Raw genomic sequence first — 23,664 nt, 5'->3', positions numbered from 1 at the left:
ATCGCTAAAACGTTTTACTTCATATCAATCAGTCGAAAAATTAAGCGCTGACTCGAAATTGTCTAACTACCCGCCAAGAAGCTAGAAAACTAAAAATAAATGCGGGGTTTTCCAGTAAAAGTTGTGGAGAATCGGACATTGGTAAATAATTCATATTGTTTTCCAGGAATTTTTATTGGTCCGTTCGGACTAATTGGCCACAGATTTTATGAGTCCGAATAAAAATGTATTAGTCTGAGACTAACGGACTAACGTTAGTGTCGAACCCTGTTACGTACAACAAGATGAAGTATTTAGACTTAAATGCATGGCCGTAGGAACCGGGGGGGGGGGCACGGGGGGCCGTGCCCCCCCCCCCCCCCAATAATTTCGCCGATATATACATTACTATAGAAAACATAGCTACCATATACTTGTGGCCCCTGAATAAAAAACGCCTGATGACCTTTTTTTCTTTTTTTTTTCTTTTGCTTGTCAAGGAATTTTTGGTTGATAGTGCCCCCTCAATTGAAAATGTATGGCTGTGCCCCCTCAAACTGAAATTGCTTCCTAGGGCCTGAAATGTACATTCATAACCCTTCCTATGGTTGCATACAGTAAACAAAAGAACGTATGTGATGGATTTATATGAGATCAAAATCAAATGAAAACAAATTGACCGATGTGCACTACATGTATCAAATTGGCAAGTGCTTTTAATACAACTGAAACATTCTTTATAAGTTGTGATATACGTAAGCAATTGATCAGAGACTTCATTAAGAGTTTTGGGTTCTAATACATTTAAGGCATTGAGGTTGTTAGGATGCCATTGTTTTACTACAATTTTCAAAAACTGGAAAATTTTGCAAAAGGACACAGAACAAATCGGATCTTCTTAAAGTTGAAGTGTCGGATCCTAGTACATGTACGTGTAATTATAAGCTTTGACTAATTCATGTTTGATTTTTTAACTACAGTTTCATTGTATTTAAATGCAAAACAAATCGTTATAAGGAAGGATTATTGCGTTAAACGCAAAGATTATTGCGTTTAATCGCAAAAGTATTGCGTTTAATCGCAAAAATTATTGCGTTTAAACGCAAAAATATTATTGCGTTTAAACGCAAAAAGTATTGCGTTTAATCGCAAATATATACATTTGTGGTATCTCTCTATTATATAAACATGCAGAGAGCAAATATCTTCATACCTGTATGAAGTTTTTCGAAGGTCATAGGTCATTACGTGACCTAATCACACAGCGCAGTAATATCTACATAAAAAGACTTACTCTGCTTAACAATATGGTATGTTTTTCATGCATAAAAATGTACAAAATACGCAAATAAAATAATAATCATTTTATTTACAATGTAAACGAGTATTCAATACAGTTCTTGATCGATTTTACATAGAGAATAGAAAACTACGTGTTATAAGTTTCATGTCTGAGCTGCATAGTTTCAGTGTTTACCCTTATTTTCTTGTAGACCTCTGAGTGCTATATTTTTTTTTCCATTAAACTTTACTCACAGTAAATTCTGTTGGAAAATATCAATGTAATGCAATCACGCCACAAACAGCTGACAAACACTGCACTTCGGAAGTTCGGTAGGCACACCTTCATCATCGAGATCGTTGTCTTAACAATGTAAGATGTCTCCGTGTCAACATCATAATAAATATGCCTTACTGAAATCGTAGATTTTAGGTTTCTGATCAAATTTTATACTTGATTTCAAGTTAAATGGTCCGGAAAAGTGTCCCCATCCATCCCTTTTCGACCGAAATTCCTCCAACTTTTTATTATCAAAAATCGTACGTGTTTCTTGTGTTTTTTAAACATCGAATATGGGTTCTCATGAATACAAAAATTCCCAGACACCAATATGCTCACTATAACTGATCACAAGTAGTCTTTCACAGAATATTCCCTTCAAAACAGAATCCTTTGCCAGATGAATTTGAAGCTTAACCGCTTTTCAAGCCGATTTAAACCTTGCGTAATTTGTCAAAATCTACGATGAACAGTTAGTGCAATATTTATATTCGATTATATTCTATTGTCCATCGTATATATAAGTAATAAATAACAAGTTTAAAAACTTCACTGGGAAATGAAGTGGGTCGGTTCGTGATCAAATCTTCTGAGAAGGCCTTTGGCCTTCACAGGATTTGATCACGTGACCGACCCACTTCATTTCCCAGAGAAGTTTTTAAACTTGTTAATTATTTCTTAAAAGTATTGCGTTTAAACGCAAAAGATCGCGTTTAATCGCAATCTTTTGCGTTTAAACGCAAAGTGTTTTGCGTTTAAACGCAATATACATTGCGATTAATCACAATCTTTTGCGTTTAAACGCAATGATTATTAATTAATAAAAATATTTCTTTCTCTGAACTGGCTTCCGTAGGAATGTTCCAAAAAGTATATGAATTCAGAGTCGTAGACTTCATTTCCTGAATACTTATACCTTCATGAATGAGATGTTGATTGGCCTTCACAGAATATTGGAAAATGAAACCTGCACAACCCAAGTATCTTATGAACAACATATTTTTTTTCTTCTTAATATATATATATATATATATATATATATATATATATATATATATATATATATATATATATATATATATATATATATATATATATATATATATATATATATATATCCCATGTTTACCCCTTTATCCCGTGGATATGACTCATTGGATAATTTTTTCATAATCCACAGTTGTGACGTCACAATGGTTTTTGCGTTAGCGCGATGAAGTAAAATAAAGTGGAGTCCTATATAAAACAGTGTAAAACATTGGTTGTGAAGTATCAAACATGGGATAAAAAGAATCTCCCATGATTTGTAGTTGGATATGACTTTTATCCAACTCGTTGTGTTTTTTATCCCCTCGCCAAGGCTCGGGGATAAAAAACACACAACTCGTTGGATAAAAATCATATCCAACTACAAATCATGGGAGATCCTATATATATATATATATATATATATATATATATATATATATATATATATATATATATATATATATATATATATATATATATATATATATATATATATATATTAGGGATGTCAACGAGTACCCGGTTAACCGGGTACTCGATCGAACGTCCGAGTATCGAATACTAAAAATGGTACTCGGTTACTCGGAAGTTTATATTTTTTTCTTATTTCAAAGTACATATTTTTTATCAAAAAATTACTTAAATATTCATATGGTAGTTAGCGTGTCGTCATCTACACCTGTAAAACACCTGTTATCGCCTGTGTTTGTTTATATACAGTAATTAGTGACCAATCATCTGGTACACAGCAGTTCTCACCTATTGTGGTCCTTAATTTTTGGATGGCTTCAATGATTGTTTTCAGTAAACATCGTTTAAGTATAGTCTATTATAGCCAAATCGTTTTTAAATTATTTAATTAATATATGGTAGCGAAATCGGACATGCATAGAAATACCTCTATCCACTTCAAAAGTGAAGAAATATTTAGAAATAACTAAAGATTTTTAAAAAAATTGAAAGTCTGTTTGCGTAGTGGGTTTAGTGGGAAACAACCAAATTATGAAATAATTAGATTAGCGATCTCAACAACGTCTTTCTCCTTCTCTTTCGTTTGTCTAACATCACAAAACTGCCTTTAGAACAGATTGTCCTTTTGCGTTGATGAAATAGGTCCTAAACAAGAACTGTAAACCATTTTTATTTTTTTTATGTATTAATTGTGTCTTTTGAGTTTATTTGATAAATAAATTTGGTACCAAAAAATCATTTCCCTTTGACTCATTTGTTTATATACATTTATAAACGTGATAAAACAGCTTTGGGATTTAACAGAGCTTTACCGGGCTCAAGAAAATTAACATATTGTCTTGTATTTTCATTTTTACCGAGTACCCGGGTACTCGATCGGAAAGACGTCCGAGTAACCGATTATCAAAAATTGACCGATTTGACATCCCTAATATATATATATATATATATATATATATATATATATATATATATATATATATATATATATATATATATATATATATATATATATATATATATATATATATATATATATATATATACATACATATATATATATATATATATATATATATATATATATATATATATATATATATATATATATATATATATATATATATATATATATAATAGAGAAAATTAAACCTAAAATAAATATTTGAGTTCATATAATAAATAAATGAAATTTATCGATTAAGACTGATTAAATTGTGATGCATGGTTGGAGACAAGGAAAAGTTGTTTCACCAACACTTTACATATTACGAAGAGGTTTCAACCCTTTCATTCATAAAATACATGTATTACCATATTTATTTTGCGATTGATTTTCAAACAGTTAATATGCTATTTCTGTAAAGGAAAAGGTATTGTAACGACCAATGTTGGCACCTTATTCGATATGAATATCAAAACAGAAGTAAAATTTTGACAGTTTGCAAATTCGAACCTCAAATGGTGCTTATTTAAAAACGTATTTAGATTCTGGATATACAAAAGGGCCACAAAAGCGTGACAAAGTAGGGCATTTAACCTAATTTCCTCTCAAATGGAATTTCGTCAAATTTGATATACTTGTCCCCTTGGGAAACATAAAGCAAAACCTTGCCTATCTGAGATACATGAGAAAGGTGACTATAGCGAATAGTGATCGATCTAAAAAACATCTATAAACAATGTAAATCTGTGAACAGGGCATAAAAACACCAACACCTGGAAATTCCAGAGATTTATCAGGTGCCTAAGAGAAGTAAGCATCCCCTGTTGACCGGTGACACCCACCGTGAGCCTTACGTATTGATCAGGTAGGTGGAACATCCCGTCGTCAAATTCAGTATAACAACAAAGACCTAACAATTGGTATTAAACACGTTAGCCGAAATACGACCCATTGCTAGGTTATATTTGCTAATAAGGTCATGATAACGACCATAGAATTGACGAACTGTTGACTTTAAACAAGGTTGTTGAAATCTCTGTATCATCAACGTATCTGTAAGTAGCCTGCCTCGGATTAAAAATTGATCATACTCAGAGCAAGCTCATGAATATCGAATCAAATGGGAGATGTAAACACCATATGTAGTTGGTAGTGGGATATTACTATGTCAATAAGGAAAGTTGAAAATGGAAAAGCTGAAGTCATCTCGTTTGTCATACAGTTGAGTTGTTCGTTGGCCCTTATCGTCTATAGTCAATAAACCATCCAAATACGAAACAGATGTGGCAGACTTTGTGGCCTCCTTTATTTCAAGTTAACTAGGATATATCAAGTCAACATATGAATGGAAGTAACTATTACTAATTGATAATACGTCGTCCATATTCTAGTATCTAAATGCCGAGTTGAAGGCCTCAGAAAGTGTTTTCTTCTTCTTACGTAAACGTTTTTTTAAAATAAATTCTGCTTCTGATACTAGTACATGAAATATAGAGATTTGGTAGATAGTTTGTGCTCTGTGTTTTCTGAAACAAAATCTACTATAAAATGAATTGAGAATGGATGTGAGATACAGTGAAAATGAAAGTGAGATAATAAAACTAATGTCCAAATAACTGTATCTCACTTCCGTTCTCAATGAACGTGTAGTGTAGTGCGGCCCAGCGAGATAATTCCATCGGCATCTAAAGCAAGTGTTTGACTTACCTATATGGCCAAGCGGCCTAACGCACTGTTCCTGTACTGCTATAAGGCAGATTCCGTTGGTCGAGAGCTCAAACCCGGGTTTGGGCGGAGAGTGGGTATCCTTATAAAGTGAATTTCTTTGTGCTCTCTATATTAATATTTCTTCACTTAGGCATTTATGTTAGTTTAAGAGTTGTTGTTAAATGTGTTTTATATATATATATATATATATATATATATATATATATATATATATATATATATATATATATATATATATATATATATATATATATATATATATATATATATAAAATATGTTGAAGAATTTATTTAGAACGGATTTTGAAGTCTACATAAGATTAGGATGGTTTCCAACGTAAACGAGTTTTTATCATCAATATTCTATTTACTTTTGTCCAGGTCGATCATACATATATCTCTGTATCTCGGTTCAAAATATCGTATATCCGAAAACTTCTTTGAATTTCACATTGGTATATTCTTTTTTACAATACAAAAGAAAATCATAGAATCAGATTATAAGACCATGAAATTAATTTCCGGTTGTAAAGTAATTATAAAGAATCGCAATCTCTTAATTTGGAAATGAAAAGAAAGATAGGGACATTTATCTGCAGTTTATTACACATCATAGCTAACAGAGACGATATGAATGGCAAAATATGAATTAATCAACGTAAGTACATGTATATGAAACCCTCTTTGAAATGCGAATTGACAATGGGACCGTATTATCGCATTAAAGAGATTTTACAACTCCAATTACTAAACACATGTTTCACAATTAATGATAAGGAAGAACATTATTTTGGTCAAAGTTAAAATGTCCTTAGACACAAATAAAATGGAATAAATTGTAATTATAACAGATTTAAATTATATGAAATTTTACAAAAATCAAATAACACACTTTCCTAGCTTTTTCCTACGTCCATGTTTTCAATGTTGCGAGATATGTTTTTTGCATGTTGACTTTGTCAGCTTATAATGTCTAGCTGCATTGTATTGCTAAAACAGATTACTATTAGTAACCCCCTTTGATATCAGGTATAGCAATTAGCTAGTGGGTCGCAATAGCTCTGTGGTAGAAATGATCCCATCTCCTAAAATCAAAGAAAAAAAAAAACATTTCAATTTCTCTCAATTATACTCGACTACTCAAATCGACTTACACATTCAGAGAGAGAGAGAGAGAGAGAGAGAGAGAGAGAGAGAGAGAGAGAGAGAGAATGCCTACCGTCAAGATCTATAAATTTCTTCACTACCGCCCTGGCTAATTCTTCACTATTTAATATATTCGTCGTTAATTCGTCAACTGTCATTAGATCTCTGGAAATGAAAAGAAAAAAAAATGTTACAAACATGCACGATTGTTGACAGAACCAGTAATATTTACTGCACAGTAGCTAATGCACGGTTTTTGACAGAACCAGTAATATCTAAGCACAGTAGCTAAAGCACCATTGTACGAAAGCCCAGAAGGCTCATTCGAGATTCGAGTTTCGAAATACGAGATTCGAAATTCGATATTCGAAATTCGAGTTTCGAGATTCAAGATCCAAACTAACCAATCAAAAGGCGGTTTAAAATTCAATTACTCCCCTTTACTAAGTTTTGACCTTCTAGAAATCGTTGAATATATTTAAACCGAAGAGGTCATTTGATTATATTACAATGCAAGAAAGAGTGTTATATCTATCAAAACGAAATTAGAAAAAAATATTGGTTTTTGGTCTGCAAAATATGCTGAAATTTATTATAACTTCTTAAATATTATAATAGATTTATATCAAGAATATTTAAACCGTATTATCTACTTTGTTTATAGGTTATATGTCAATATAATAAATATTGTTAATCGGATTCAAAGAGCAAGGGGGGGGGGGGATTGTAGTCGATGAGAATAAAAGAAGTGACTAGCGATTATTAAATAATAAATAGTAATACGGGTTTCAAAGTGGATATAGTTTGTGACAAGGTATTAGAAAGTGACCAGTGACTATAAGGGTTTCAAAGTTAAGTGTGCAATAAAACAAGTGACTAGCGATTAATAATAATTAGTAATACGGGTTTCAAGGTGGATATAGTTTGTGACAAGGTATAAGAAAGTGACAAGTGACCAATATGGGTTTCAAAATGGATATAGTTTGTGACAAGGTATTAGAAAGTGACCAGTGACCAAGTTTGTGAAACCAAGAGACAGCTCCTTAAGTACGGATGGCTGAAATATACATGCTTAATAAAAGTAATGATTTCTCTTTGTTTAGGCCCATAGGAAATAATCATAAAAAAAGCCGGCTATTGCTCTACGAGCAATGAGCCCGGTTAAAAATCACTGTAAAGCCCCCCCCCCCCCCCCCCCCCTCCAAAAGCAACAGGGGGTTATCACGATTATTAGACGTTGTTTTGAAAGGACACAAACATAAAGTTGCATATTTTTATAGTATATTATATCGGTGAAAAACATAAGGGGGATGTGTGTGTGTGGGGGGGGGGGAGGGGGGTAGAGACACGTGCCCAGGGTCCGATGGCTATGTTGTTTATCTTATTACAACGGTAGACAAATGTTCGGTTATAAAAATTCAGTGTCAATCTTGCGATGCATGGGTAAAATAATTATATACATGTATTCGATAATTATTTATAAGGAAACTGCTCGGGTCCCGCAAGATACATAACCAATCAATACACAAGTTTCAATACATGATGTAATGGCCATAGAGAAAAAAAGATATAAAAGTATTTGATAATGATAAAAAATTAATTATTTTAACAAAGCAATAATCCCTCTATACACCTTTAGGACTTTGAAAAAATCGTATAGCCTAAAGCAGTACGTATTAAAATTACTTAGTTCATGTATGCCTTTTAGTGTACACAGGAAATCTTGAAGACATCGTAGTAGTGATAAAGAAAAATCGCGTTCGCTTTCCCAGTGGTGTAGATTCCATATAGGCGAAAAGGCTGTAGCCTATACATCATTTTCTTGATGTAAAAAAATATTTATTTATATATGTATTTGGTTGAAATAATTGGGTAAAGTTGGTCATAAATCTTATTCATTTACCAGTTACTAGAATATTTTTTCATCAAATGCAATAAAAGTATTTTTAGCGATCCACACTTTTATGCCTATCCAATTTTTATATACAACTTTTGATTTTTTATAGCTGGTTAAATCTAAAATTGAAATGTTACCTTGAAGTCGATATATATCAGCTATTAAATAATGATTGCAACATGAGTCTACGATTAGGACAGGGAATAGAAATTAATAGGAAATATGTTTGGGTTAGTAGGAAGTCAAACATAAAACATTTTAAAAATTATATTTAGATTATTCAATAAAGAAGTTTCCATAATTTCCAAGTACTGTGTAAGGATTTTAAAATTTCTCAATTTTATTATGAGTGGTCTTGAAGATTTTAATTTCTTTATCATAAAAATATTTTGAACTGATTTATAATTATATTCACTTGAAAAATGACAATGATACATGTCTCCAAGATCTCAGAAAGTGGTAATCCGAACCCCCCCCCCCCCCCCTCTATTGAGAGGGGGCGACTCCCTCCTAGCCTATCCGCAACTCGGCAATGATGCGCTTTAGGTGAAATATGGGACTTCACATTAGCTTACACATTAGCAGAAGGGATTATACACCACTGTTTCCCAATAGGAGAAATACATAAAAAATAAGTTTTCAATTACTTATCTTGGTCTAAGGCTTTGAATACTTGAATTAATTAAAAATTATATCTACAATACAGACTGGAATTTATTTTATTCCATATCAAATAGTAGATCAGTCTAACTGCACAAATGCACCCTTAAAAGTGCATGAATGAAATGAAATGAAATGTATCCTTAATTAAATTACTGTTCAGTGTAAAGACGATCCTTAGTATTTCATATCAATAATAATTTTCTCACTCATCCATGTGCTAATTAAATAATTTATCGACCTACTAATTTCGCAATTCAACTATAAGACTATATAAATTCTATAGATGTATTTATTGTTTTGTTTAATTAGGAAAATAAGATTTTATATATATATTTCAAAACGTTACCCAATATTTATTTTCATTTTGTTTTGATACATATTACATTTTTTCTTGCATTATTATTTAAGCAGATGACCCACTTGTTATAAATATATTCAGTGATTTCTTGATAGTAAAAACTTAATAAAGGGAAGTAATCAAATATTGAATCCGCCTTTTGATTGGTTAGTTTGGATCTTGAATCTCGAAACTCGAATTTCGAATATCGAATTTCGAATCTCGTATTTCGAAACTCGAATCTCGAATGAGCCTTCTGGGCTTTCGTACCATTGATGACAAAACCAGCGATATTTAGAGGACAGTACTTTGCTCAATACATGTAGAGACATATACAACACATTTATAAATTTTTTTGAATGAAGCTTATATAATATAAATAGTTTAATAACTGTTACGATATAAATCAGTAAATCGTCTTTGGTGATCAACAGTAGCAATGCATAAGAGTATGAATAAAATGACTAAAAATAGTTCCATCAGATTCAGCCTCTATTTCTAGGTCTATGATTTATAAGGTGTACTTTGCTGTAACAGTGAATCAGCTACCGAGATGAATGAGCATTGATAATGAAAACAAATGAGCACAATTTACTTCCAGATACTTTAAAAATATTGTCCTTAAAACACACTTTATATTGCCATATATTGATAAAACAAAAACTTTTAAGGAACTTCATGAAAGATATTCCTTATTTCCCCCCTGAAATTGATGCTTCTCTCTGATGTGTCTAGTACAATATATTGCTCTTTTTAAATTTATTACATGAAATTGATTTACTACAATTTAGCTATTTTCAGCGATAATGAAGACTTCAGACGTCAAATATCATGACCGTAATTCTGTTCTAAGTCCAAACGGAAAGAAGGGGAAAACCATTTGGTGATGGTTATCAAGAGAACATCCAGCGAATAGAAGACTCCAAGAAAGACCACAGAGCTACTTAATGGCGGCTAAAGATTTCAGTGACGTCACGGGGTCTTCGAAATCAAACGGAAGTAAACCAAAAAGGTTATGTATTTGTCAATATCAATTCCTCGACTTCAGACCTCCCTTTTCTTTCTTCAAAGATCAGTTTATCCACCCTATAATCTTTATTGTCATCAACCCTAAACCGATGTCTATACCTGACCATTTTTAACGATCTTTTGATGGCAGTGGAAAAACAATCAAGTCTTTGATGGTAATTATGCATATTACAAAGAGATTCCATGCGCTACGAATTTAAAATGATTACCGGGAACTCAAGGTTGAAAGAAATAACTTCTCGGTAAAGATTGTTGCATATGAAAATTGGAAAAACAAAGTTAACAATGAAAAGATAAATCAATAATATTATTTTCTGAAAGTAAAGTACAATGTGTACTACGAAGTATTTGCCGACTCTCTCCAAAACTACCCTGTACTATATGTATTACTATCAATAATGATTAACCAAACATAGATATTTACTAGTATTCGATATTAATATTTTCCATCTATAAGTAAGACCATAATGAGAATGTACTAAAATCTTATAGAAAATTACACACTTTTTTCAGAAAATATCAATTGTTTGTGATTGCTATTCAAAGCACATTGCGACGAGGGAAACTTCTTGGAATTGTAAAATGAATATAACAAGATTTTATGAATACTAGTACTAGATATTGAATGCCACTGCACCTGATCCCACCTCTGTTTTCAGAGGTCCATGTTTGCTCTGCTCACAATCTGTAATGTTTACTCGGACTTTTGAGCTTGATTACTGTTCGTCATCTTCACATTTCTTTATATAGGCTTAACGATTTAAATACTAGTAATTGATGATTAAATGATAATCAAAATTATATTATCAATTGTCAGTAAGAAACTTTTATCTTCAATCAGACTGAGTTTCATATATAAGGAAAAAGTATTGTCAAATAACGTTCTTTCTTCTAGAGTGATGTTTTCATAGCTTATTGAAAATTGTCTATTATTGTCACAAATTACGTTTGTCACCCTACACAAAATAAACCTCCTGTTTTTTTTTTTTTTGTTTTTTTTATAACCAAAGTACTATTCATTGCTAATTTCTAAAATTAACAGCTGGAAGATTTATGACGTTTAAATGTCTGTAATTGGAACAGAGGAGTAAATTGCTACTTCCCAAACTCATTTATTCTCTTGGAATGAATGAAATGAGTGAACCAGCCATAACTGAGACTCTACATCTAATTTATCTAAGGTCAGCTAAATACATTCCAAAGAGTCAATTTACTAGTAAAAAAGATAAAACAAGGGAAAAAAACATCGTACAGATTTAATCGTATATTGATATATAAAATAAATCAAATCTTATTTCAGTATCCTTTGATTAATCCATGTATCATTTTGTAAAATACTTGATAAAGTTACAAAATTTACAGATGGTCATGCATTTTACATTCTTGCAGATAAAACAATTTCGTATACATGTATGAGCTATATATATATATATATATATATATATATATATATATATATATATATATATATATATATATATATATATATATATATATATATATATATGTTCAAAACAATGCAAAGTTTTTGGGTTAATTTTTCAAATCCTATGCACAAGTTTTTACACTCCTATAATTATCTAGTCAAAATAGTTGAAGATATGCTGTTAAGTTTGCTAAGTAGGTACATATTATACATTAGGGAAGCGCAAAAAAGTCGTATTGAAGCTTAATAAGGCACAGAGGGAATAGTACAAAAATAGCTTAGTAAACAAAGCAAATATTCATGCTTTTAACGGATATTTCAAAACTAACTACACCGTTTATTGCTACAGATCTTTTTGATTTTAACAGATTTTTTGTGACATATTTTTTTCACAAAAATTACTTTACTGTTTTAAACCTTTTGTCTTGATATAATTTTTAACCAAAGGATAGCATATACTTGTATTTTTGAATCGTTGTTGATCAGTTTCAGATTTAAGATTTCCCTGACGAATAATCAAATTTTCAAACTACGCCTGTGTACTGAGTCAATTTCTCAGACTTTCATTCTGGAAGTTTCGCAGCGTTTTCTGCGTAATCCTGTGACATTTCTTTTTGCTTTTATTGTTGTTGTTTTTTCCCCCTCATTTTTTTCAAAGAAAGAGCAATTTTATGCTGTATTTTCTGTAAAACCCCCCATGTAGGGCTGATGCTGTTAAGTTAATTGACATTTGCTGTGATTAAATCTTTATAACACCCATTTACACCTTGGACCAAAGATTACTATCAACCATGACTTTAATATAACACATATTCATGCTAGATCATTGTCAGGTGTAAAGTTTATAGTCTAATCCTCGGCTAAAAAGATTTTGTCTTACAATATTAATATTCCAAAAGAATGTTAAGTGACTTATAATGTCATCACACAGCAAAACTTTGTTATCCCGCTGATCAAAAGAGAATATTAATAAAGAAACAATAATGCTTACAAACCTCCCGAATTTTAATTTTTTTTAAAAAAAAATTCTTTTAGTGTACATGTGTAGCTTAGAAATTAAGAGCAAAAAAAAAAAAAAAAAAAAAAAAAAAAAAAAAAAAAACCCACATATGCAATCCATATAGAATTGTATGCATTATGAACTGAGTAATTTGTATCACTACTCGATATTATGAACAAAATTACTTTTTCGGAGTTAAAAAAATACAATACTAGTTGCTCAGTATGAATTTTCAACCAAGTAATAAATAATTAATTAAAAATTACAAAAAGATTTTGTTAGTTTGATTTGAAAGTTCTTCGGTTAATAATAAACACGTCACTTGATCTTTTTCACTCTTGACCATAACAAGTATAGGCAATAACGAATTGATTTTAATAAAGAGCAGAGTTTTATCAGCTTTTTCAATTCAGTTCCCATTTGAATAAATCATCTAGTATTGAAACATTTCATTACATTTGATCTTAAGCACAGATGAAACTTAAATATTTGCATCACAATAGAGGTAATACTACCTGAAACGTGGCAGAAGGCATATCAGGATGTACGTATCTAGGTATTAATACAGAACGAATTGATTGGATCAGGATGATGTTTATGCCTCCTTATGTGGATATTGAAAAACAATTCAGTGGATCAATCAGGTGAAGGGACTGAAATTAGTGCCCTTAAATATTTAATGGAAACTATTGCTCTTACAAAACATATGAAGGATAAGAGGCTATCTAGTGATATTTTGCATTATATATATCACATAACTTTTGTTTGTCTAATGTGGATATTTTAACCGACTCGTAATTCAGATACCTTTTTTTCTTAGTCAGAAAATGCATTTTATTATAATGATATTTAATACAACGACATTTAATTTTATCTAAACACCTGGAAAACATTAATTTTACACCAAACGAAGAAATGTGCCTGATAGAAATACAAAAAAAACCTCAAAAAACTTTCATCACAAAACATGAAAGAATGCAAAAGTCAAATTTCATTGGCGGCCCTTATCGCAGATAAAAATAACGGTGACTAATAAACAGCTAGATAAAATTACCTGTAGCAATAAAATGATAAAGAGTGGACTAACGTGCCAGACACGTCCATTATAAGTGTAAATTCTTAGAACTATGTGGGTAATTTTTGTGGTATAATATAGTCCAAATATAATAGTGCTAGATAGCAAAATATCAAATGAATATACTCTAATAATGTGTTTGCTAATGTATTATGTTGAAAAAGAAAATCTTATTGAGCCGTTCTTATTTTTTAAACTCCCAAGAACAGAGACAACACACCCAGTAGTGTGTTAATTAAATATAGGATCATATTTATAATATACAGTTGAACTTTGATAACTCGAATACTGATATCTCGAATACTGTAGATAGTCCAATCATATTTATTATATATGGTTATTGATTGCACTTTTATCAATGGTGATTATAGAGATCTGGCCTACTCCTAAAGAGTTTGGTGCCACACAAAAAGAAAATATCCCGATATATTACACTTATTGAGTACCTAATTACATACATCCATTTTAACATCAGAGCATTGGCTAAGTCTAGAACATTATGTTGACAATTTTAGCTCGGAAATTCAGATGAAACAAAAATTGATTTGATCTTTCATTAGAATATCAAATTTTGCGGAAAAAAGAAAGCAATAATAAAATCCAATATGCCAAAATCATACTTAAGTAACCATGATGTAAGTCTTTTGCTAAAGCATCTCAAACTGCTTTCTGTTATCTATAAAAACGTTTCATAAATATGTCACATTATTTTCAAATTATCTCTTCTGCACTTTAAAAACCTGGTCCTTCATGTATGACCTTTGGGATGTGAACTGGTGGAAACACAGATCAAAACAATTTTCTTAAGAACGAGAAAATTGTTTCTTTATCAGAATGAGTTCATTGTCGGACCTTTCATCTTGGATGGATAGTATTAATGGTTTAATCAAATCGAAACCAAGAGAATATTGATGATTTAAAATGTTATGAACTTTAAGTTGACAGTTGTACATATTTGAAATCAATAGTATTTATCAGATACTGAACAGCGAGGTCCGATCATTTGATGTTACTTTTGTAACGAAATCTTTTGTTTTTCTATGTAATTCACGTCTCAATATGGTTAATTCAATAAAATCTCATTTATCGAATTCATTTCAAAGGGGTACAATAAAGGCTTAAATGATACTTCAGTGACGAATGCTTAAATGATTTTAGGTCCTTTCACAGGATATTAACACAATAAAATGAAAGGAATTTATTATCGATACAACTGGATTTCGTGTTAAATAATCCAGTGGTATAGGTACTTACCGTGTTTTTGTGAGATACGTGTCGTATATATCTGTGTTCGCTCTTTTTCCAAATCCGTGTCCCATTCTGTCCACAATGCTCTGTCTGAATCCTCGTTTTTGTCGTATTTTTGTGTTACTTTGGGGGAAACAGTCCACTATCACACATAATGTCAACAACACTGTCACCAACACGACTTTAACCATCTTCTATCTGAAAATGAAAAAAACAAACTATTATATTAATAGTGGCATTATTATAGCAAGATATTGTTAGGTTAATATTATTTTTTGTCATTTTAATATACACTAATTGAATATTTTGAGTAAATCACATAGATATTTTTAGCCAAAATGTGGTCTAAAAATTTGAAGCACTTGCATTATACACATTGTTTTTTCTTTGTAAATAAAGAAATCACTTTTGCACAAAATTGATTCTATAAAGATTTTGAAAATATTCTGCAGTTATATTGTGTAATATTCAACGAATACCAATTATGTTGCCAAAAGAATCTTATACTGGTATAACTTGTCTCCTGTTTTCTTTTTAAAACTATACTTTATTCTTTTTTTCCTAGGAATTAACTGCAGGCACTTCTTTCTGTAATATAAGTTTACCCAATAGTATAATTTACTATGGGATAAACTTTTATTACAGAAACAAGTGCCTGTGGACGTCAAGGGTTATATCATGTCTCAGTCATGAGTCAGGAACAACATCAAATATCTAAAATTTTGTCGTGTATCATTGGATAATATGTCAAAATGTCACAAATCACAGAGCAAAATAGGAGAATATGCGCTCCATTCAGTCGGGCTAATTAGATAAGTAGCGTTACTTAATCGTTATTTTTTGCGAGTTCTATAAAAGAGTGATACTTACGACACATATGTGAGCTTTTCATCAATTTCATTGTCATAAAGATTAGACATTGCATAAATGCAGATATAGTGTTATACAGCCCGAGACTGAGTTTGATTGATGATGCATTTTTAATTATGACATCTTCTGGGTAGTACACATGGGCAGAAACTAAGATCCTAAATTTATTTTATTTTAATCAATATTTTTAAAATTTATTGAGTTAAAAATACCCACTAAGTCATGAAGTTGCAATTGTATTTTAAAGTAGATTGAAAAATCACTTTATTAATATGGTCATTTGAAAAATTATATTGCTAAATTTTCTGATTGTACACAAAAGTACCCAAGTTGATATTAAAAAGATGCCTGAGTTTCTGATTGACAATATTTATGAAGTTTGTGGAGATCAGATCTTCCAATAATCTGTCGGAATTCTCATGGATTCTTATTCCGCCCCGTTACTATCAGACCTCATTTTGTATTTATATGAAACAGAAATCATTCAAAAACTTCTACATGAAAAGAAGAAATTTCTTGCTGTGGCCTTGATTCGATATATCCATCAAAACTCCAAATAAAGATACCACATAGTCTGACACATCTGTTTCATATTTGGATATTTTGCTAGAAAAAGACGTTAATGGTAACCTAACAAAAATCGTTTTTCTTCAGCTTCCCTTATTTATGTAGCAATATACTCTTATCACCTGGATATGGAGTTTATGTCTCCCAGTTGATTTGTTACGCAAGAGCTGTTCATTATCTACTCATTTCAGTTTAAAGTAATGAAAAAAAGTAAAGATATCAATCTCAAAAATGAAAGAATACAAACGATACAAATCTAGAAAAAGGACATAAAACAAGGACCTCTGGAAATTTCAGAGGTGGGAGCAGGTGCCTAGGAAGTGTAAGCACCCCCTGTCAATCATTCACACCCGCCGTGAGACCTGTGCATTGATCAGGTAAACGGAATATTCCGTAGTTAAATTTTGCAGGAAAACAAAGGCCTAGCAATTGGTATGAAATATGAAGATAACGAACAGTGATCAAGCTCAAATGACCATTAAAACATTACAAATTTGAAGCAGAGCAAACACAGAGCTCTAAAGACATCAGATGTGGGATCAAGTGCCACGGAGGAGTAAGCATCTCCTGTCGACCGGTCACGTGCTCCTTTTCATGATCGGGCAAACAAAAAAATCTTTAGCCAATTCAGTGAAAGTAACGGCCTAACAATTTGTATGTCAGTCAAAATACGACCCAATGATAGGTTGTATTTGCTAACAATATACCTACATTATAATTTACGAAATGCTAACTTTAAAGGAGGTTGTTGAAATCCCTGTAATATCAACTTCAGTAGCCTCCCTCAGTTTAAAACTTGATCGTTCTCAGATCATGCTCTTCAGTATCGAATCAGTTTAGATACATATCAACTATATGCAGGTAATGTTGGGATATTACTGCATAAATAAGTTAAGGACCGTTGACGATGGAAAAGCTGAAGTCATCACGTTTGTCATACAGTTGAGTTGTTCGTTGTCCCTTATCGTCTATAGACGAAAAATAAAATATCCAAATATGAAACAAATGTTTTAGACTCTGTGTTGTTCTTTTTTCGAGATCACTGGGAAAACTCGAGTCGACATATGAATGGAAGTAACAATTATAATTTGATAAAATGTCGTCGATATATATGAATGTCGAATTGAAGTTCACAGCAAGTATTTCTTCGTACAGTGTAGAAATTTTTGAATTAATTCTACTTCATAGAATATAAAAAAGAGGTCGGCTAAAAATGAGAACAATTAGTGTCCATCGAAATTCCAACAGTTTGTTGAAAGACCTGCATATGATAGGAAACTGGAAAACACACATAAAGTTACGAAAGAGTATCAATTACTCGTATCATGTCCGTACTGATTTCTTGAAAGGATATTGATTTTTGTATGTCAGATGACACTTTATAGGGATCAAAATCACATTGTTTAAATCAGATGTGGACTTGACATATGTTATCCGTTTAAACAAAATAAAAAAGCTAGTTCATGCTTCTAACCTCATGAGACATTCAACACTTTACTTTTTAAAGAGCATGATGAACAGATAATAGTTGATAAATTGTGCAATAAAATGTGATCTGTTGATAATTAGATCATTGACATTGTCAAAGAATACAAATGAAGAGATCGTATTTTATTCAAAAGGTGTTACCTTTCATGGAAAATCGACATATTTATTGTAATGATTGTTTAACAAAACCGTATATTTTGCAAAGAAATGAACATGAAACGGGATTCATTTGAACTCACTTTTCATAATTTATAAAACTTTGTTTCCATCTAATGTTTCAGATTTCATTTTTTAATAATATGTATTGGGATTGCTAGTTGTTTATAGGTATAAAATATCCATCATTATTGCTACCCAAAAAGATTAGTAATTTGGATAAAATTTAGTATACCACTGTTCATTTATTAATTTTTTACATTACAGGGCCAGTTCAATGCAGACAAATCACTCAAACCGAAATACAATATAAATCATATACATTATATAAACTATAGTATGATATATAACAGAAAAGTAAAAAACCGACAAAGGGTGGCATAGTATAAAGTTTTTTCTTAAAGGCATTGTTTTTGCTTTTTTGATGACATGTATCTTTTGATTCAATTAACTTTGGTGTTTCAATTATGATTGCCCAGTCATTTTTTTTACTTCAACGAAAATGGTTCACCTTCAAAGATAAAGTGAAATTCATTAGCTATCTGAGCATTGATACAGTGTACAAAGTCTTCTAGAAGGAGGTACCCCATGCCATGCCACTTGATGTACGAAACTTTACAAGTATTTTTCTAACCTATTAGTGTAATTTTCAAATATAAAGTTTTGCTTAAGGATTCTGTATATGTCCCTTTGAGGAGTTATATATGTCACTAGATCACTTTAAAATAAATTGACATGGTAATCTTTGCTTAATAATAGAGGTTATCCAAACAAATTTCATATGGAATCCCTGTGCATGCTATACATATGATACAGCCATCACTACAAATTAATTGTATATAATATAATCGTAATTCGATAGGTTTCCATTCCAAGTTCGATTTGAAAACAATTTTGAAGCAACTTTTCGCGCCTGTTTTTCTTCTTAAATAAATTCATGATCAACTTTAGGATTTAGATTTATTGTTCATTTAGTCATGCTTGTATGTTTTATTCTAGATTACTTTTATAAAAAAAAAGACAGTACCTTAATTTAAAAAAAAGGTCATATTGTCGACATTAATCTAAATAAATCAATTTAATACAATTAGCTTACCTAATTTTATTTTCATCAGATTGAATGATGCAAGAGCATTGTACGTCTTTCTGAGGAGAGCTAGAGAATGGTTTAGCATATATTGGTCTCCTAGGTTATTGATATATAGAATCAGTTATCACTTGCATCTGATGTGTTTGGAGTGAACAGCGAGTAAATTATCACCAGTTATTTTGTCTATCACATGTCTATATTTTATTATATTGTCACTTTAGGCGATGCTTTACAAAGAGAATCTGGAAAATATGGTTTTTCGTACTGTATACTATGTTAGACAATATTTTTGCTTTTATTTCCCTAAAGGATCGGGATATAGGGGACAATACCAAAGTTCTTGTTTTAGCATTTATTTATTTTATTAAATTATAATCGTAAAGCATGCAAAAAAGAATAGACGATAGGTTCTTTCCAATTTGATGTTCGATTTCAAGGTTTGTGATTTAAAATTATTTCCTTGTTTTATTGAAAATACCGCCGAAGTGTCCTAATGCGGTTTAAGAAATATCAAAATATGTATATTAACATTTAAAAAAAACGTTTAAATTTCTATTTTTCATTATACGTGTTATTTAAAATACTTACCTTTACTGAAATCTGAGGTAGTATTCTATTAAATTCGTGTTTTCCTTGATTGAAAATAAAATTTGAACACAAGTACTCGTCCACTGCTTTTCGAAAGTGTTTCACACAATTCTTTATTTCTATTTATAGCGTTTAAACCATCCCCAATTTCCTAGTCCCCTGATTTTTTCAAAATGTTTGGTATCAATGTGTACCAAGGTTTATACAACACTATTCTCAGCTCCCACGTTTTGTCTGTGACGTCACACACTGCTTTTTCTGATAGTCTGGTCTCTGAAAACAAAAGTTACAACGTAACTATAGGAGAATCATAGAGCATTTGAATAATTAATACATAAATTAGATTCAACCAATAATCGAATAACTCCACCCTCAACAGTTTCTATATTTGGATATGTACAGGTAAGAAACGGTCGGATATTGAAAAAAAGATTTGAAATTTGATCACCTTTTTCTTTTAATTCTCCAAAAAGGGAAAGGACGAGACGAGCGACTGGCGTATCACTGCAAAGATGTGAATAATGGTGTAACTAATGGGGTGTGTTCTTGATATGATCCTTAATTTAATATGTAAGATTCCTGAATATTCTATTCATTTGACTTTTTTCTTCTTTCTGTTTTTCTAAATTCCTACAAGAGGCACATATATTTATATGTATTCTTTAAAAATAAGCAAATTACTTAAAGTTGGTCATGGTCTATTTACATTTGATGTGTGATAAAAGGAATAATCTTATTCATTAACTCCCAACATCGACATGAAATGATTTTTTTTTAAAAAATCAGTTAGCTGTTAAGTCACAAGACTGGCTGTACAGAAGATGCAGCAAAATGCAAACGTATTTTGATCCGATGTCACGAAATGTTCACACGGCTCTTTTGAGTTTGTACATTGCAGAAAGTATTGAGAAAACGCCATGACTGAGAGAAAAGATAGTGAAATAGAAGCTGGCTGGAAAGTGGTCTCACTTTTAGTATTGATGTGGAGCTTTGACTCTCCGATAATATTTCATCGGCTCCGTCACGCTCATTTGTCACAATGTTAAGAACCATAAATATTTACTCTAGTGTCCCCTAAAGCGTTATGTTACAGAAGTTCATAATCTTAAATGAATACAGGAAAAAACAATCCATTTATTGCATTCCCTAGATAGAGGATGGATATTTCATATTTCCAAGGGAGTTCTTGGCAAATTAAAGAAAGCATGTATCGGTGTGTTTTTTTCTGGTATATAAGATAAAAAGAAGTAATTAAAACATCTGAATTTGAAATTATCAATACGTTTGACTTAAATAACTGTTATGCCGCATTGCGTTGGATAAATCCGAAAGATTTCGGATATCAATTTTCACCGTTATTCTTTGATCGACCAAAATGCTCCTGGCAAATCACAGTTTGCAGATTAATAACTGTTGGTTACAAATCATTCGTGATTAATTCCTATATCCGCTTTTTCAACAGGTATAATTTGTTTTGGATTAAAGAGAATGAGTGATCTCTACCGGATTTAACACTTTGATGACAGTTTTTTTTATTCATTCCGACGAAGCAATTTCAGAATCTTTAGTGAACTCAAACTTGAATGTCTACATTATTCCATTAAATTTATACTAATCTGTTATGTAAATCATTTACATATGACACTACCATTAAAACTGGATACGGTTAATCGTGAGACTCTAAATAGAACTTTCAATTCAAAAAAGTGCCTTACAAAAATAAATATTCCATGTTTCTACAAATATTCTAGTAAGAACTTTTAGAATACTCTGTTTTCCTAATTTTTACCATTTCTAAAACAGACGAAGTGTCATCTTAAATTCATCCTCCTTTAAGCATATGGTTTTCAAAATATGGACAACAAAATAATATCATTGAATATATTTGGTGCTAAAATCTGTGATTTTCTTTTTTCTTTAATTCATACGTTGATTAGATGTATGTATATCCTAATGAACTCAAAAATCATATAATCCCCCTCCCCCCCCCCCCCCCCAAGAGTCGGGCATCTTTTTTCATGTTTTGATATTCAGCTAGAGAAAAGATATTGATGGCAAACAAACTACTAAGTTATATGATAAACTTGATGTTTTCAACTTTTTTATTTTCAGCTTCCCTCATTAAGTACCAATATATCTTTAACAGCTGCATATGTTGTTTATGTCTCCGAGTTGATCCGGAACGCATGTTCTGCGTGAGAAGTATTTTTAAACTGATTAACTGTCAAATAATTTGATGTTACAAGGGTACCAACGTAGTCATTTAAAGTCAACATTTCGCAAATTATATGTTCGATACTTTGACCTTGTTTTCAATTCAAACCTGTCGTTAGATAGAATTTTGACTGACGTATTGCACACAAATAGTAAGATTTTTTTCATACTTAAATTTTCTACGGATTACTCAAGACAAAATGGCTTCAGGAACATGTGACCAGTCGACAGGAAGGGGGTGCTTATTCTTCCACGGCATCTGATCCCACTTTTGATGTTTAATAGTACCGTATTTGCTCGATCTGCTCTCAGTTTGTGTTGTTTTATTGGACTATTGAGCATGATCATAACTGTTCGTTACCTTCACATAACCTCTTCAAAAAATTTAATACAGGAAGTTAGGAGGAGAACATTTTTTTAAGAAATGCTTTAATTTGATAAATGCAGCCTTCATTTAAAACATTTTATAATTGAAAGGAGAAAAGATTCTTTTTATGTGGTATCAAAACAGGGAATAAACTTCTGTTAATGATGCTGCGTATCAGTCTCCGTTTAACCTAAACTGGTGTGTATACTGTTCAATTTGCATTAAAATTGTATTTCTGACAAATGCTATTCTTGTGTACTAATTTCTCCATTTTATCATTATGTAAATTAAAAATAATGTTTGAACTTAATGAGCTTTTTTTTTAAAAAAAAAAAGAAAAAGAATTAATAATATTAGTTTTCATAGGCTTTGGTTAGATTAAAAATAAAGATCTGGTATTGTAAAAAATTGAAAGGGTAATATTTATGAAACATTTTTGACAGTCTTACAAAACATGTTTAAATGTTGTTGGGGAGAAAGGAGGGAGTGTACATAGAAATAAGAGTTTTTTTTTTTAATAATTGGATATCAAAATTACTTCTATCATGACAATTAAAAAAGCATCAGTATCCTAACACTCGATAATACACGGGAAGTTTCTAAGGTGTGTTTGTTTTTCAGATCCTATTAAACTCATTGCTGGTTATTAATATCAATGAGTAATTCTCCATTGAACTTTCAGACAAGTCTTTCAAATATTGTTTACATAGATCGCATAAGTGTCATCATTTTAAAGTGCTTTGCCAGATTTTATCAACACCAATGTGATTAACAAAATGGCTACCCTAT

At 31.1% G+C, this 23,664-nt stretch overlaps 1 protein-coding gene across 1 annotated transcript; it reads right to left on the bottom strand.

Moving 5' to 3' along the window:
- Positions 1-6,298: 6,298 nt before the first annotated feature.
- Positions 6,299-20,554, bottom strand: LOC133174153 (allatotropins-like). Its single transcript, XM_061309210.1, has 4 exons — positions 20,295-20,554; positions 15,542-15,733; positions 6,934-7,025; positions 6,299-6,799 (listed from the first exon to the last, which is right to left on the bottom strand). Exons 2-4 carry the CDS (start codon positions 15,724-15,726, stop codon positions 6,753-6,755), a joined length of 324 nt encoding a protein of 107 aa, XP_061165194.1. The 5' UTR covers positions 15,727-15,733; positions 20,295-20,554; the 3' UTR covers positions 6,299-6,752.
- Between the last annotated feature and the right edge of the window lie 3,110 nt (positions 20,555-23,664).

Source organism: Saccostrea echinata, unplaced genomic scaffold, assembly GCF_033153115.1.
Source record: "Saccostrea echinata isolate AGI-Se365-2 ecotype Australia unplaced genomic scaffold, CSIRO_AGI_Sech_v1 ptg000057l, whole genome shotgun sequence".
NCBI classification, from domain to species: domain Eukaryota; kingdom Metazoa; phylum Mollusca; class Bivalvia; order Ostreida; family Ostreidae; genus Saccostrea; species Saccostrea echinata.
Note: the sequence above shows the minus strand (reverse complement) of the source record. Positions and strands in the feature narration are given on the sequence as shown.

Excerpts from the sequence above, each read along its gene's own strand:
- LOC133174153 (XM_061309210.1), bottom strand. The coding sequence starts at position 15,726 with ATGGTTAAAGTCGTGTTGGTGACAGTGTTGTTGACATTATGTGTGATA. Across the intron at positions 7,026-15,541 it reads ACGTATCTCACAAAAACACG|AGATCTAATGACAGTTGACG; the intron begins GTAAGTACCTAT and ends TTTCATTTCCAG. Across the intron at positions 6,800-6,933 it reads GAAATTTATAGATCTTGACG|GAGATGGGATCATTTCTACC; the intron begins GTAGGCATTCTC and ends CTTTGATTTTAG.